The sequence below is a fragment of the Bos mutus genome, chromosome 14, assembly GCF_027580195.1.
Source record: "Bos mutus isolate GX-2022 chromosome 14, NWIPB_WYAK_1.1, whole genome shotgun sequence".
NCBI lineage: Eukaryota > Metazoa > Chordata > Mammalia > Artiodactyla > Bovidae > Bos > Bos mutus.
In genome coordinates, this window is record NC_091630.1 from 43,247,282 (window position 1) to 43,265,808 (window position 18,527).

At 35.8% G+C, this 18,527-nt stretch overlaps 1 protein-coding gene across 1 annotated transcript in view; it reads right to left on the reverse strand.

Annotated features, from left to right (window-relative positions):
* HNF4G (hepatocyte nuclear factor 4 gamma) overlaps positions 1 to 18,527 on the reverse strand; it is a 135,113-nt gene that overhangs the window by 9,552 nt on the left and 107,034 nt on the right. Inside the window, exons 3-7 of the mRNA XM_070382831.1 lie at positions 15,919 to 16,090; positions 11,985 to 12,079; positions 7,407 to 7,513; positions 5,692 to 5,847; positions 2,202 to 2,289 (exon numbers count right to left, since the gene is read on the reverse strand). Coding sequence (XP_070238932.1) covers positions 2,202 to 2,289; positions 5,692 to 5,847; positions 7,407 to 7,513; positions 11,985 to 12,079; positions 15,919 to 16,064 — 592 coding nt within the window. The 5' untranslated portion in view covers positions 16,065 to 16,090. The remainder of the gene's footprint in view (positions 1 to 2,201; positions 2,290 to 5,691; positions 5,848 to 7,406; positions 7,514 to 11,984; positions 12,080 to 15,918; positions 16,091 to 18,527) is intronic.

The following is an 18,527-nucleotide window of genomic DNA, read 5'->3' on the forward strand; positions in this document are numbered from 1 at the left end:
ATTCCTTCAGTGGTATAGGTATTTATACATATAACAACTACTGAGACACAATTTTAATAAGCTTAAGTAGACAAGGCTAATTTTTTTAAACTATCAGCTATACTCTTATGAGTTGCCTCATTAAACAGTAAATTCTCTCATCCTGGGCTTCTTTAAGAAGAGATGGGAAGATCATCTAATCACAAGGCTAACATCTGCAGCAGAATTCAAAAGAATTCAGAAATTGGATAGAAATCTGGACCACCTAATCTTTAAATATGTTCTACCTTAGAAAGTCTTGGGCTATAATATAACAATATTATAGCTTCTAAAATATTAGGAAATTGGAAGCTTATTTGAGCGCCTAAAATAACTGCTAAATTTTTATTTTCTGGTTTTATAAAAAGCAGAGTATTCTGAATTCTTTCACCAGGCAAAGACAATCTTCAGTATAACAACACATGCAAAAGTATTTTAAAAAGTGTAGCCCTGCTCCTCTTATGAAAAGTTGAATTATCTAATTATTTAGGATAAGACTATCTAGAACTATGTGGTAAGATTGTTTTGTTTTCTACGCTTATTATATTCACATTTATAAGGAGAACAGTATTGTAGGAGTGCTAAAATTGTAAGAGAAAATTTAGCAGAATTTAAAAGCAGTCATATTATGTGGTTTAGAATCTTGGCTCAATCCCTTACTTGCTTTGTGACCTCAGACAAACTTACTCTGCCTTCATTTCTTTACCGACAAAACAGGTTGAAAATAATAGTACATATCCCTCAGGGTTATTCTGAGGATTAAATGAGAGAGTGTATATATAGAGATATGTTAAAGCACTTAAAGGCATATATCTTAAACAGTAAGTTCTCAGTTACTATTGGCTATTGTGATATTATGTTCAATTTATTTCTATTTGGGACAAAATATCTGTCTAAAAAATGGAATAAGACAATTTAGTTATCATTTTACTCAGCCAGAGGGAGAAAGAGCTTCTAGAGAGATTAGAGAGATCTCAAAAGCATTAGAGAGATCTCAACTCTCTCAACAGGAAGCCTAATTTTATAAGGTAAGTAAAGGGGAAGAATTGTTGCTTTTGAACTGTGGTGTTGGAGAAGACTCTTAAGAGTCCCTTGGACTGCAAGGAGATCCAACTAGTCCATCCTAAAGGAGATCAGTCCTGATTGTTCATTGGAAGGACTGATGTTGAAGCTGAAACTCCAATACTTTGGCCACCTGATACAGAGAGCTGACTCATTTGAAAAGACCCTGATGCTGGGAAAGATTGAGAGCAGGAGGAGAAGGGGATGACAGAGGATGAGATGGTTGGATGCATCACCAACTCGATAGACATGGGTTTTGGTAGATTTCAGGAGGCCTGGCATGCTGCGGTTCTTGGGGTTGCAAAGAGCCGGACACGACTGAGAGATTGAACTGAACTGAACTGAAGAGGGGGTGGATCAGAGTACTTCCTTAATGAAGACACACGCTTTTCCTTTGTGCCTTATCCCACTTGCTGTCATAATTTTGCCTGATTCAGCACTGCTATTTAACTATGAGAATTTTTCAGACATTGTTATGAAATTTTTTTTTAACTTGGGATTTTATAGCATATCATAGGCAATGAGATCCTAGGAGATAAACTAATCTTTAGAAGATTAGAAAATGATATATAGTATAATTATTAGGTAGACACTTAAAATGTATGGAATTCCATAAGATGGTGACACAAATCACTAATTCTTTGTCCTGAAATAAACATATCTTGATATTTTGTTTATTGAGCAACATTTCTCTTTTATTTAATGCATACTGAACATCTCTTCTGAACTTCCTTGCAATAAAGGAAAGGAAAAACAGAGCCTCTGACCACCTAAATCCATTGTGAAGTGATAGCATCATTTGACAGTATCTATGAGTGCCTGGTACATATAGAATAAACCCCCTGTAAGTATCAAGCAAGCATAATTTTTTAAAATTAAAATAAAATTAAAATTATTCTACCCATAGAAAGAGGCCCAAGTGATTTTGGACAAAGTTTATATAAAATTCAATGGAGTCTTATAAATAAGGCTGCTAGAGCAATTGGGCCATTGGACATTCATAGACAAAACAAATAAGCACAAATCTTAGAGAAAAACATTATCTTCAAGAACTATGGTGAGGCAAAGAGTTCTTAAACTTTAAGAAAAAAAAAAATTAAAATGAAAAAAAAAAAACTTACCCAAAAGCAAAATATCTTTATATATCATGGATCTCTTTGTAGCTCCAAGCAGTAAATGTTCCCCTGCGTGAGCTCTCAACAGTGCCACCTTAATGAAAAATACCAAGTTTAACAATTGATTATAAAACATAATGATGAAAGGATTTATAATAAAGTCTGATTAACTTAGTGTTCTTTAAGCCTGGAACATTTTTTTGTTGTTGTTTGTTTTAACAAACTACAATATTCATAGATTCTTATTATTAAGCCTTCTATTTTAAGCACATCAATAGAGTTTTACTTTCAAAATTTCTAAAACTAATCAGGCAATAGGATGGCAGCAAGAAAAGAAAAAAAAAAAAGAATAATTTAGTGTTTGGGAGTGAATGATATTTGAGAATAGAGTCTAACAAACTATAGTTCAAATTCTGGTTTCTCCACTTACTACATGTTTAAGCTTGGGTCAGTTAACCAGTATGTTTGGGACTCATTTGTTTTCATTTATCAAATGGAGATAGTGATGAAAATCTCAAAGTGCAGTCATGAGGACTAAAGAAGAAAAATATATGTCAAACACAATCTGTTACACATAATTAAACTGAACAAACAAAAGCAAAGGGTTTCCCACGTGGCACTGGTGGTTAAAGAACCCATCTGCAATGCAGAAGACATAGGAGAGGAGGGTTTGATCCCTGGTTCAGGAAGATCCCCTGGAGGAGGGCATGGCAACCCACTCCAGTATTCTTGCCTGGAGAATCCCATGGACAGAGGAGCCTGGTGGGTTACAGTCCATGGGGTTGCACAGAGTCAGACATGACTAAAGTGACTTAGCACGCACCCACAAACAAAAGTAAAGCAAAGAGGGGTGATACTGTGAAATGAGTATGCGGGATCTGGGTTCTGACGCTTTCTAGACTGAACCTTTAACTCTGAACTAAACTCTCAGAGCAGTTGGATTCCCTGCTGAACATCACTATTAGAACAAATAGGAAGCATTTCAAGTTTAATTCATCAAAGTGAATGCTTCTCCAGCATCTTCATCTCCTCAGTTAAAGGTACAGTCATCCAAAATGCTTTTTCACATCAAAACCAAGGGTCCATTTGGATCCCTCTCTAATTGCACAGCACATCCTAGCAGGGCTTCTCCATTGCTACCACCAATGTCCAAACCTTGGTCATTCTTCACCTGGCCTACCAAAATACATTCCAAAGATCTACTAAGTATTCCTGCTTCCTTTCTGGTTCCTCCATCTTAAGTCCTTCTTGACAAACCTTCTAAAATGATATCTTGTACAATATTCATCAATTAATATCACTCCTCTGCTGAAATCTTTTTAACTATTTCTTACTGTCTTTAGAGTGAAATCCGAACACCTCAACCGTGGCCTCACCTGACGTGATGGCTCAGTGCTTTGTCCCTCCCCCATTGCTACCACCCACTCTGGTTTCTTCTCGCAACATCCTTTGCTCACTTTTCTCTAGCCATTTTGCCTGCCCTGCCTCAGAGCCTTGGAATTCGCTCTTCCAGAAGCCAGAATGCCTTTTTCTCGGATCTTGACAGACTTAGTCCCTTGCTACTCAGGTCTCAAGAAAAATCTCTAATTCCCAATTTACTGGATCTGTTACCACTCCACCCATGACTATTCCCCAACAACTCATCCTATTTCAATTTATAGAACTGATCCCCACCTAGAATTATCTTACTCAGAATGTGGACATTTTTATTGTCTGTCTCTCCCCAAAAGAATGCAAGTTTTATGAGAATACTGATGCAATCTGTATTTTTCCTGCCATATAGTCACAGTTCTTAACACTGAGCAGTAGTCCTAATAACTATTTGTGTGATGAATATATTGAGTGGACTTAACTGATTTATGTCTCAGTTTTAGAAATTGTTAAGTGGATATTATAAAACATGCCACAGAGCTCCTGAGACTATTAAATAATGTAACATATAATGTAACTGAAAACTAATATCAAAATCCCTTATCCATAGTAGACTCTGCCAATCCACGGCTATTAATGGTATACTGTTAATATTAAACAGTTAGTAAATAAAAACTATTATTGACAAGTTACTGGATTTCAATCTCCCAATTTTTAAATCACTGTCTGCATATATGTCAGCAACTTTAAAGAGTGATAATAAAAATATAAAACTGATAAATAACATAATCCTACTTATATGGCTTGGGGTGAGACAAGTAAGTTTTAGCAATTTAGCATTATTCACTGTGAAATAGCCTTCTGAGCCAAGCTATCTTTATGATATGTCCATAACCATGACTCATACCAGGAAGGGAGTTAGAGAACATTTAAAGAATGATTTCAGATTTCACAGTATTTTCTTTCTGTAACCAGGTGAAATGCTCTTCTAGAAATATAACTGCTAACTTCCTGTGATCACTTTTATTTTCTGGTGTGTAAATATTTTGCCCTTCTTTGATTTTTAGACAATCATACACATTTCCCTTTTATTGTTTCTTCATTTTTGTGTGTCAATCATAAAAAGCTCTGGTAAGAGGGTACAAAAATAGACCCTGGTTATATTACATACTATTACATACTGTGCTTTATCTGGAGGAATTGGAAATTTTCAAATTATTTACATCTATAGAATATTATATACTACTTAGAAGAGTTAAAAATGAATTTGAAACTGATAATCCAATCTTTATAGACATTAGAAAATTAAACTTCTTAATTATTAACTAAAATATCTTAATATAAATATGACAAAGTATGAAATATATATTCAGAAAAGATCACTATATCTGAAATCTATTTTCTGTAGATTTCAGAGCACAATTCTACAGACATTTTTTTTTTACTAAATATATAATTTTTTATATAGTAATTACAGAATAAAATTGACAACATGAAAGGCACAATTTTATATGTTAATTGCATAAAAGTGCCTACAGAGACACCAACACAACCTGTGTGTTTTCTCTCTAAAAGAGGTCTGGTATATCTGAAGAATTTTCTATGTACTTTTAGTAAACACCAAGACATAATGGGTACCATCTGCCTCTGAGACAAAAGTATTCCAATACTATGTCTTACAATAGCAGTTACCTGCTATCTGTTTTTCTCCCATCCTTAAATATTTTATTCTATTAATATTATTTTTAAAAATTTTGGTCACACCCCATGGCATGTGGGACCTTAACCAGGTATTGAACCCACAACCCGTGCATTGGAAGGCAGAGTCTTAACCACTGGACCATTGGGGAAGTCCTTATTATAAGCTTTTTAAACTTCTAGAAGGAAGAACATAGGCTTGATCAACTCTTATCCAGTCAATAAATTTCTAAGACCCTTAAAGTAGAAGTTTAACAGTCTGCCTCTTAATAGAACAGGATAAGTGAAGAAGAAAACCAATTTTCTCTCATAAGACCATTTAACCTTTGTCACATATAGAAAATAAACTACAAATATAACTAAAAGAACACACAAACTTAGCAAAGTTCAAAAAACACTTTTTAAAGTTTTGTAATCTCTTATATACCTGATCGTCCAGTGGTAACTCACAAAAGGCAGGGATATATTTAGCCCATTCCACCAAGACTAGGAGCTGCTGTTTCATGGATTCACAGACATCACCAATGCTGGCAATTTTCTTAACATTTATGTCAGCGCTCGCACCAGGGCTTGAGACTGAGATCTATTATTAAAAACATTATATTAATCTGTCATTGAAAATAACACAAGTCCAATATATCTCTTTTTTCTGCCCCTGCAATAAGTAAACACCATTGTAGTGGACACTCTTATTATCACACTATCTTGAAATATACCAAACATTTTAAAATTGATAAATCAAATACCTATCAGTTCAAGTTAGACTGAGAACATTCACTGCCACAGTCTGGGAGCAGTATCTTATTTTTACTGGCCAAATCTGTAAAACAAGTTACCACAACTTTGGGGGAGTTTTTAATAATTCAAAATTATAATACAAAGAGCTGTGGAGTATCCACATTGAACTAATGCTGTGTGATTTTGTTTTTAATTAAAGATGATAGTTCCGGCCAGAAAGTCCACCTTTAATTTGTTATAATTTATGAAGGAAAGTTTCCATTGGTAAAGTTTACCAACTGAGGAGAATAGATTTAGATGAGAAGCCAGACTATGTTGCTGCATTCAATGGAAGCCCATTCAAATAAAGTTAAGACACCACCAATCTTTGACTCAGCAACTTGAAAAGCTTAACATATAATGATTAATTTTTAAATGATATACAATTTTGAACTATCTAAGATACAAGTAGTGTCCAAATGCCTTTCTTCTGGAAAAAAATCACTTTTTAAAAGTTCTTCTAAGCGTCATTTTTGAACATGTCTGTGTGTGTGTGTACGTGTCTTTCTGCTGTTATGTGCATTTCCTCACAGTTCCTTTAAGGCCATTCTCAAAATGCTTTATAGGACCATCAAGTAATCTTCAAGTAATGAGGATGATAATGGTGAAGTTAACCTCATCATATTACCCTTGTGTTATCAAAAACGAAAGTAGTTGCACTGACTCATTATAAGACCCGATTAATAGTTAGCTATTTCATAATTTGCTTTACAAGAGAAAAATATCATTAACATTTCTAATAGGGACACTGCTAAAATAAACTTTCTTCAAAAGGTTTATTTATTTGATTCTTAAGTGATTTACTTTTATTTATATAACTGGTCACTTACATATTTAACTCTAGAACTGGTGTTCTCATTCAAGAAATTTCAAACAATAAACTTTTTCTTGTATTTTCTGAATTCTGGCTGTTCCCTGAAGTACCTGTTTCCAAAGCAGGTGCTAAGGTGAGTTCTTGAATCTAGGCATCATTTTCAAGAAAGAAAACTTTAATGATAGTTTTCAACTAAACACCCTAAAAGCTGTGGTAATTGATTTCCAGATTCAACCAACATAACAAGATACTGCCCCAGGGCATTGTGCTAAGCATTAAGTATTTTAAATCAACCTTGTAAACAAACTTTTAACAATCTTAGATTGAAATGTATCTCATTTTTTTTTTCACTCAAAAAATGGGGAATTGCCCAGGAAAAGTAAAAACTAAGTCAATAGTCCACTAATATTTTCAAAGTGAAACTTGAAGTTGCATTAAGTGGAGTTTATTATAGTAATAAGCACATGTGAATGAACTTAAATCAATTTTGCATTATTCTTAAGTAAGCATTTGATCCTATTAAATAGGGCAGGATGCTGGAGCAGCAGTACCTGGCGAGACCGAACTTCCGCTTGTGCCAGTGTGTTGATGGAGGGGATGTTGCTGCCGTCAAACGTGCTTCTTCTGGTGCTTATTCTATCACGTTCATTTTGTACAGCTAGGGGAGAAAATCACAGTATTTACTGGTTGGTTTTCTTCAACATAAGTCAGAATATATACTCTTTGAAGTAAAAAAAAAAAAAAAGAAGTATAAAAGGAGAGAAGGAATATTTCTGAAAGACCTGGTGCGGGGTGCAGAGATAAGTCTGACTAAAGATATTTTTTTATTCGGTACCATTTTAAAAGTAGGAAGAGCCAAGCTTGTCACTAGAGCACATAAAATACTGCCTTTGGGGACCTCATGATGGTACACATGTTACAAAGCGGTAGGTCAGCCGGTTCAGCCATGTTGTATTTTCAAAGGTTGGTTTTCCATTGTCTCAAGGTTAATAAAGCCATAAGATATCTAAGGGAAGAGTATCACCTATGAGATTGACCAGGTTAAAGATAAGAGTGTATTCACTGTCAGAAAATATGAGTCATATGCTCTGAAACTCCCATTTTTCTTTTTCTTCTAAAACAGCTGCAAAAACGGAAAGTACATTTATTTTGGTTAAGGTGATCACAATCCTATGATCTCTTATAAAGCAATATCTTTGGGACCATTTAGAGACATTAACAAGGCAGGGGTTGCAGCAGGTAGGGGTCTTTCTTCAGAAAACATATTTGAATATCAGCATTTTGGAACAATGAAGAAATATTAAGTATCATATGAAAGTCTTCTAAGAAAGAGCTAGATCTCTTTGTTTCAGAAGCAAACAAACAAAAAGAATAATGCTTATACCCAAATTTTAAATATAAGGAAGCAGAAGTGGGGTGGTACAGATTTGTGTGTTTGTTACGTAGAGAATAATATAAATCAGAAGTCAAAGTTGGATTTCAAAACATAAAAGGTAGAATTGTCTTCTCTTAACCAAAAAGAATGGAAACAAAGTCTGTACCCTCTGAATTATGTACCCTAATGCTTTACCCAATTTTGCTGGAAAGATAAGACATTAAACTATCAGAGTTTATTTCTATAATTATTCTTTTTAAAAGAAATTCACCAATGTGTAACTAAACAAACTATTACCTATCAATTCCATTAATTTGAAAGAAAAAAACTAAACTTTTTGCCTTTAAGAGCATGCTGCAGTCCATGAGGTCACAAAGAGTCAGACATGACTGAGCGACTGAACTGAATCTTTAGTTGGAGTGAATCATTAATATTTTATTTTAAAATCATATTTACTGGTAGCTTACTTCCTCTTTCTTAAATACTGTCATTGACTTTCAGCCTAAACTGACTCATTTGGAAATGTGTATGTGGAGATAAAACATTAAAATGTAAGCTATGTTTTATGGATTTCATTATATGATCAACCTAGAAAATGCTAAAAGATATTGTGACATTTGTAATCTTCTTGCTGATACTATTTTTGACATAAAACCATATTTATGTATGTTTCCATTTAACTAACCTTTAAATTATGCTATTATTGTAAATAAGAAGTATATCTACTTTGAAAGCAAAAAATTACTTCCTAATCTATTTAGGAAAAATTAAGAATGCTCAAATTACCGCACAATTGCACTAATCTCACATGCTAGTAAAGTAATGCTCAAAATTCTCCGAGCCAGGCTTCAGCAGTACGTGAACTGTGAACTGCCAGATGTTCAAGCTGGTTGTAGAAAAGGCAGAGGAACCAGAGATCAAATTGCCAACATCCGCTAGATCATCGAAAAAGCAAGAGAATTCCAGAAAAACATCTATTTCTGCTTTATTGACTATGCCAAAGCCTTTGACTGTGTGGATCACAATAAACTGTGGAAAATTCTGAAAGAGATGGGAATACCAGACCACCTGACCTGCCTCTTGAGAAACCTGTATGCAGGTCAGGAAGCAACAGTTAGAACTGGACATGGAACAACAGACTGGTTCCAAATAGGAAAAGGAGTACATCAAGGCTGTATATTTTCACCCTGCTTATTTAACTTATATGCAGAATACATCATGAGAAATGCTGGGCTGAAGGAAGCACAAGCTGGAATCAAGATTGCTGGGAGAAATATCAATAACCTCAGATATGCAGATGACACCAACCTTATGGCAGAAAGTGAAGAGGAACTAAAAAGCCTCTTGATGAAAGTGAAAGAGGAGAGTGAAAAAGTTGGCTTAAAGCTCAACATTTAGAAAACGAAGATCATGGCATCTGGTCCCATCACTTCATGGGAAATAGATGGGAAAAGAGTGGAAACAGTGTCAGACTTTATTTTTGGGGGCTCCAAAATCACTGCAGATGGTGACTGCAGCCATGAAATTAAAAGACGCTTACTCCTTGGAAGGAAAGTTATGACCAACCTAGATAGCATATTCAAAAGCAGAGACATTACTTTGCCAACAAAGGTCCGTCTAGTCAAGGCTATGGTTTTTCCAGTGGTCATGTATGGATGTGAGAGTTGGACTGTGAAGAAAGCTGAGTGCCGAAGAATTGATGCTTTAGAACTGTGGTGTTGGATAAGACTCTTGAGAGTCCCTTGGACTGCAAGGAGATCCAACCAGTCCATTCTGAAGGAGATCAGCCCTGGAATCTCTTTGGAAGGAATGATGCTAAAGCTGAAACTCTAGTACTTTGGCCACCTCATGCGAAGAGTTGACTCATTGGAAAAGACCCTGATGCTGGGAGGGATTGGGGGCAGGAGGAGAAGGGGATGACAGAGGATGAGATGGCTGGATGGCATCACTGACTCAATGGACATGAGTCTGAGTGAATTCCAGGAGTTGGTGATGGACAGGAAGGCCTGGCATGCTGCGATTCATGGGGTCGCAAAGAGTCGGACACGATTGAGTGACTGAACTGAACTGAATGCATTATTCTATGAGCAGCACAAGATATGTTTTAACTATTTAAAAAACAATTTTATTTAACAAATTGTAAAATTATTAATGGAAATGTAGAAGTGTTATTTGCTTTTCATATGGTAGGAACAAAGCAGAGATTCAAGTAAAAATGAATGAAGATAATTGATAATGTATGTAATGAATGCCATAAACAACCAAATATGTCACTAGAAATAAGTCATGTTGAAATGAAAGTGTTATAACTTTAATTTTGTGAAGTTTATTTTGCCTTCTTTTTTGAGACCAGCAACTAGTAAAACTAATGGAATTTTTTTTTATGTATTTGTACTATACAGATATGATTTGATTTAATTTTCTAATAGTATGTGAAATAGTTTTGAAAAATATCTCCTTGTATACGATAGTGAAAAGCACAAGCATATCGCAAAATGACAAGCACAAAATCTTATAGCAGCTTGTTGTTTAGTGACTAAGTTGTGTCGGACACTTTTGTGACCCCATGGACTGTGGCCCACCAGTCTCCTCTGCCCATGGTATTCTCCAGGCAAGAACACTGGAGTGGGTTGTCATTTCCTTCTCCAGGGCATCTTCCCAATCCAGGGATCAAACCCTACCCTGTCTCCTGCATTGCAGGCAGATTCTTTACTGCTGAGCCACAGGGGAAACCCCCTTATAGGAGCTGCTGCTGCTGCTGCTGCTGCTGCTAAGTCGCTTCAGTCGTGTACGACTCTGTGCGACCCCATAGACGGCAGCCCACCAGGTTCCTCCATCCCTGGGATTCTTCAGGCAAGAACACTGCAGTGCGTTGCCATTTCCTTCTCCAATGCATGAAAGTGAAAAGCGAAAGTGAAGTCGCTCAGTCATGTCTGACTCTTGGCGACCCCATGGACTGCAGCCTACCCGGCTCCTCCGTCCATGGAATTTTCCAGTCAAGAGTACTGGAGTGGGGTGCCATTGCCTTCTCCGCTATAGGATCTATTCCCTGCCAAATATTTAGATGTGCTAAACACATCTATTGCTAAATTAACTGTAGTTAGAACATAGGATAGTATAATTAGATTATTTAATATGTTCAAAATGAAATTACTTCACATTGAAATACAGCATCTAGTCTATTGTCTCTGTTCTTGAAGAGAATATAAGCTCCCTGAAAGGGGGGATCATTTTGTCTATTATGTTCACTACATAATAGTGAACACTATTATGTACACTAAACCTTGGCACCAACAACAGTGTTTGGAGAGCAGCAGTGCACAATAAATTTGTTAGATAAATAAATTAATATGTGGAAAGTCAGTCAGTGTTCAGTTGATGTTTATGAAATAGATATTCAATTGTTATTGAGATTAAAAATGCACTTAAAATACATTAAAATGCATCCTATTAGTATATTTTGCCATTTATCTTTTGAAAAAGACACTGGAATGTTTGTTAGACAATAATTTTGTTGCCAGGGGTAATGCAGTAGTGGACAGAATGTGTCAAGTCCGTCACCAGGTAAAAAGACTGGTTCCATCACTTACCAGTAAGTCAGTGTCCTTGAGTAAATTCTTAAACTCAAGGAATCGCAGATCCTTCATTGAGGAAAATCAGAACTCATGTAAAGATTATTGTGATTAAATGAGAACATGTGTGTATAGCATTTTTCATCAGTAATGTTAATTATCATTATATTATATATTATTACCTTCTTTTTTCATTCCTGCTCTAAAGCATTTTCTTAATCGACAGTATCTACATTGATTCCTTTTGTCTTTGTCAACAACACATTGACGACTGAACCTACAATGCCAAAAAAAAAAAGATATATTTGCAGACAGTTATCATTTATCAAAAAAGCAAACAGACAGACTTTTAAAAGTATAGTTAAATTTAGATCAACAGAAAAAATGTATAAGGATAATTACGAATTTTCGAATCTCATGATCAGCATGAAAATACAAGCCTCACCTCTCATGCAATATTTCTAATAAAACAAAACTGAATGGTATCTCACTTTTGGCCAGTATCCATGGTCATTTCTAACTTGTGCCATGAAAGCCAAAGTCAGATGAAAAACTTTAGTATACAAATTCTAACACTTACTACTAATGGTTTCAGTGTGATGGGGAACTTCACTCCTCTGCCCTTCCATGATTTTTCTATGCAAATATTCTTCTAGTAGTTTTACCTCATATCTAATTGGAGTTTACTCTAAATTCGAAATTATATATCAAAAGGCAGTTGAGTAAAGCATTAAGAATACAGTCGCTGTACAATCAGGTACCACTTCACACCCACTACCATGGCTAAGATCAGGAAGAAAACAGATAATAACAAATGTTGATTAGGACATTGAAAAATTGGATGGCTCACACATTGTTGGCTATAATACAAAATGATGTGGCTGCTTAGGAAGAAAGTTTAGCAGTTTTCAAAAGGTACACAAGAGTTATCCTATGACTCAGCAATTCTTCTCCTAGGTATATACCCAAGAGAAAGGAAAACATATGTCCACACAGACTGTTGTACATAAATGTGCATAGCAGCATTATTCACAATAGCCAAAAAGTGGGGACAACCCAAATGCCACCAGATGATAAACATACGATGTAAACAAAACGTTGTGTGCTCACAGAATGGAATATTATACACTTGGCAATAAATAAGAATGAACTGATCATATATGCTATAACATGGATGAACCTTGAAGATACTATCCTAAGTGAAAGCAGTCAGACACAAAATGTCACATATTGGATAATTTCACTTATATCAAATGTGCAAAAGATGCAAATCTATGGAAATAGAAAGTAGACTAGTAGTTACCCCACACTGGTGGGGAGGGAGCTGGGGGAAATGGGGAGTAACTACTAAACGGTACTGGAGGTTTCTTTATAGGATGGTGACATATTCTAAATTAATTACAGTGATGATTGCACAACTCTGTGAAAATACTAATAAACTAAATTGTGCACTTAAAAAAAAAAAGGACAGTCTCTGGAGTTGGACCTGAACTTGATTCCCAGTTCCACCATACATTGTCCATAGAACTTGGGAAGGTCATTTGACATCCCAAGTCAACCCACAATTATAAAACAGGGAGGACTTGCCAGCACAGGTTGTTATCTGAACATACTTAAAAGACTTTGAGATTAGCAAAGCCTAAACTTTAAAAAACATTTTTGCCCCTAAACTTACATCAATATAAACTTTTCCCAATGGAAAAATTCATAGCATTTGCTTAATATCGGTATACGTAAAGAAGGCTAAGTTGGCAGCAGTATTCATGATGGTGTGTTGGGAGGAGTAAGGTTGTATGTGTTGTTGGCGTATTTTTTAAGTTTCCAAAAGTTGTGTGGAAACATTCCTTTCTCACTTTTCCCACACAGGAAGGGTAAAAATCTTGACACCTATTTCTGTTCAAGAGTCATTCTCTGACTCTTAGAATTTGTTGTTGGAGTGCTCAACTCCATATTCTGTAATAATCTATCTGGGAAAAGAATCTGAAAAAGAATAGATATATGTATATGGATAACTGAATCACTTTGTTGTACACTTGAAACTAACACAATATTGCAAATCAACTACACTCCAAAATAAAAGAAAAAAATTAAATGGAAAAAAAGTCACTGTTTTTAGTTGCTTGGATAGCCTGTATACATATATATATATATATATATACACACACACATAACATATATATACATATACATATGTATACATACACATATACACACATATACGTTTTATCTTTGACAGCATATATGACTTAAAAATTGTAAAAATATTGTTTACATGTTATTTTGTATTTATTTCACTATTAATCTTTTAGAAGCATTCAATATTTGAGGGAATCATACAGAAAATGCTTTTGATGGAGCAAATCCACTTGATTTCTTTATACCTCTCAAGTTTGGCTGTATATAAAAGCAAGAAATACTTTTCTTTTGCTTACCAAGAAGGTTTTAAAAATAGTTAATTTACATTGTTAAACCTACTTTAAACTCTCATAAAAATTACTAGAGAACACTAGTTAGATATTTGTGAGTTATATATTAACTTTTCCACATCCCTAGAAGTCAAATGTCATCATAATGTGAGAGAGTTAACTTCTTCCTAAATATTCAACTTGTGCCAAAAACACTTTAACAATCCTACCCATGACTTTCAAAGACAGAGCAAACAGATTTCTCCTGTTAAAATCAGTCACCTTTGAATAGCCCATACTTAATAGACCGTATCTGCATTCAAGAACTGTTATTCTGAACATTAAAGGCGAAATATCTAAACCGAAATTGTGATGTGATGTTTACCTAGATATTATTTTTTTGAAAAAACCTACTAGAAATGTGACACATATAATATAATTAAATAAATTTTAGACAAAACATTAAAATTAATGGCAAAATTGTCATGAGAAATATATTTAAAATTTTAGAGCTGAAAATTTCATTTTATTTATGAACATCAACAAGCTGCCAAAATCATCTGCACTTTTATAATTTTGTTTTAAAGATCAGGATGTGATGATGCTAAAATGATAAGCAATGTGCAGAAAAACACACAACCTGTGAAACCATTTAAATATGGATTTACCTATGTCTACTGGTATACAATAAAAAACACAAGGAAAAGACAACACCAAATTTCAGATAGTAGTTACCTCTAGGAAAGGGGGGAGGAAGAAAAAGGGAGAGGGGAGGTGTCCACAGGAGGCTTCAACTATATTGGTTTGAACTGGGTGAAAAGTATGTGGATTTTTTAATATATATTTTATAAGTCTAAAATGTTTCATAAAAAAACCACCCGTGTGAATGCATCGTATACACATCCACACGCACTCACTTTTTTCCATTGTTTTTTTTCCCCTTGTGCTATACATTAGTTATTACTAATAACTAATAGGCGTCATTGCTGCTGCTGCTGCTGCTGCTGCTAAGTCGCTTCAGTCGTGTCCGACTCTACGCGACCCCACAGACGGCAGCCCACCAGGCTCCGCCGTCCCTGGGATTCTCCAGGCAAGAACACTGGAGTGGGTTGCCATTTCCTTCTCCAATGCATGAAAGTGAAAAGTGAAAGTGAAGTCGCTCAGTCATGTCCGACTCTTAGCGACCCCATGGACTGCAGCCTACCAGGCTCCTCTGTCCATGGGATTTTCCAGGCAAGAGTGCTGGAGTGGGGTGCCATTGCCTTCTTCAATATACAGTAGTATACGTTTGTCAATCCCGATTTCCCAACATATCCCTCCTCCCTGTCCAGGTGTCCGTATGTTTGCTCTGTACGTCTGAGTCTCTACTTCTGCTTTGTAAATAAGTTCATGTGTACTGTTTTCTGCTAGATTTCATGTATGTGTGTTAATATGCAATATTTGTTTTTTATGATCTACTTCACCCTCTATGACAATCTCTAGGTCCATCCACATCTCTGCAAATGTGACACAAATGCACAATTCTGTTCTTTTATAATGGCTGAGCAATATTCCATTGTTTATATGTACCACACATACTCACTTTTAATGGAGCTTATAAATTTTGTTCTTAGAGTTATAGAACTTCGAAAGCTCTTTATTCCCTTACTTTTTGCATAGCATTTTGAAACATCGCTAAAGATCACCTTTCTGGAAGGAGCATTTCAAGTACCTGCAGGAATAAACGTGACTCTTGCGGATGCTGCGTCTGAAGAAACCCTTGCACCCATCACAGCTGGAGGCACCATAGTGCTTTCCTGTTGCTCTGTCCCCACATATGGCACACAGACAGTTGACACCGTTGTCTGCGGTATTCATACTTGTTGTCTCTGGGACAGAACTATCTGTTAAAGAAAGAGGAGAATGCAAGTTAGCACTGAGTATTTCATATAGGAATGGTCCTGCTAAATATTCAGGGCTTCCCTGATGGCTGAGTGGTAAAGAATCAGCCTGCGATGCAGGAGACACAGGAGACTCAGGTTCGATCCCTGCGTGGGGAAGATCCCCTGGAGGAGGGCATGACAACGCACTCCAGTATTCTTGCTGGGAGAATTCCATGGATGGAGGAGCCTGGCAGGCTACAATCCATGGGGTCACAGAGAGTCAGACACTACTGAGTAACCAAGCAGGTGCACTAGTTATTCATGGGCATGAAATAGTCCATTCCTCAGCTTCTGGGATGCTCCACCCCAGTGCTCTCTCTTTAACCACTAGCTGCTTCTGCCAAGTCTCCATTACAATCTCCCCACTCCTATTTCTGAGGGTTAGACTTTGGGATACCACAGGTCTCAGCCCCTCAATCATACCCTTTCCCTAGGGAAGTTCATCCAGTCCCATGTCATTAAAAATCATCTGTATGACGAAAAATCCCCACATCTTATCTTTAGTTCTGATGTTTCCCATGGGTTTCAGTCTGAAATACCCACATATCTCTTGAATAACTTCACTTTTGAGTTTAATAAGAACTGCAAATTAATGTATCAAAAATAGAACTCATTTTTTTTCTTCTAGAACTCATTCTGCCATTAGTCTTCCCTAGTCAGTTAATGGTACCATCTGGTACCTACTGCCAGTAATCTTGGCCTCTTCACTGAATTATTTCCTTCACTGCTCATATCCAATCAACAAATCATATTTGAAATATATATTGCATTCACAAATTTTCACCCTTTCACTATAGCCACCCTTATTCAATTAAACATAACCTTTCCCCTGGATTATTGCAACAGCTTCCTATCTAATTTCTCAAATACTTCCAGCTTTGTTCCCCTAATGTTTATTGCCCCAAAGCCTCTAATGTGCTCTTGGCATAAGAAATTCACATCATCTTAGTCTTCTGCATCCAATCCTTAGGTATAGAATAAGCCTACACATCTTCCCATGGCCTGTAGAGCCTTGAGTGTAAAGGTCCCCCTTCCACCTCTCTGATCCCATTATTTCACACTATTTTTTATCCTGTTCCTTAGTCCTCAGTAATGTTGCCTGTTCCCCTGCCCAAGCCTTGAAGTCTGTACCCATCTCAGAGCCTTTACACTTGCTGTTTGCTCTGCCTGAAAGGAAGCTCTTTCTCAAGAATTTCTATGACCTGGCTATTCAGTTTCTGCTCAAATTTTACATTTGCTGAGAAACAGTCTGCAAACGTACATCTAAAAGAGTCATCTACCATCTGCCCTCAAGTAGAACCCAGAATTCTGCTTATTCTTTAAACTAACCACTTCACTGTCTAAAATTATATTATGTTTTGGTATGTTCATTTATTACCTATCTTTCCCCACAGAATAAAAACTTCATGATGTCAGAGGATTTATCTTAGTTGCCCCTCTGTCTTCCAGCTCTAGAACTATGCCTGACATAAAGTGATAACTAATTGTTTTAAAGAAAGAGGCTTTTAAAAATATACATAGATATTTTTACTTATTTCTTAAATTAGTTAATATTGTTAACTACACAAGATGGTTGGATGGCATCACTGACTCAATGGACATGAGTTTGAGTAAGCTCTGGGAGATGGTGAAGGACAGGGAAGCCTGGCATGCTGCAGTCCATGGGGTCGCAAAGAGTTGGACATGACTGACTAACAACACATCTTTATGGGCTTCCCAAGTGGCGCTGGTGGTAAAGAATCCACCTGCCAATGCAGGTGACACAAGAGATGCAGGTTTGATCCCTGGGTTGGGAAGGTCCCTTGGAGGAGGGACTGGCCATGCACTCCAGTATTCTTGCCTATAAAATCCTGTGGACAGAGAAACCTGGCAAGCTACAGTCCATGGGGTCGCAAGAGTCAGACACGACTGACAACTGAGCACACATCTTAACACATCTCTATGTACTCAAAAGATATTGAATATATAAGAATATAAACTTAAATTGATCATAACATTATATAATAATATAAATATAATAATTCATTACTATATTCCCATTTTAAAAAGATAAAAACTGTCATGTCCCAACTACATTCTGCAACAATATATGTATTCTACTTACTAATACTCCTGAGTTATGACATATATAACTTCATAAAACTAAAAAATATCTTCAATGAGAATATATTTAAGGCTAATCATGTGACATTTTAGAATTTAAATGCTAGGAATTTTTCTTTTCTTAACATAAATAGAATAGATATTAGAAATACGGCAAAAGTATTAAGAATTTATTGTGTTCTGGAAGATTATATGGAAATACAAAAAAATATTCAACTCGATTCCAGTTTATTGTCATATTTACATATTACTAACAAGAAACTTACACATTAATACAAGAAAACAAGTTAGACAA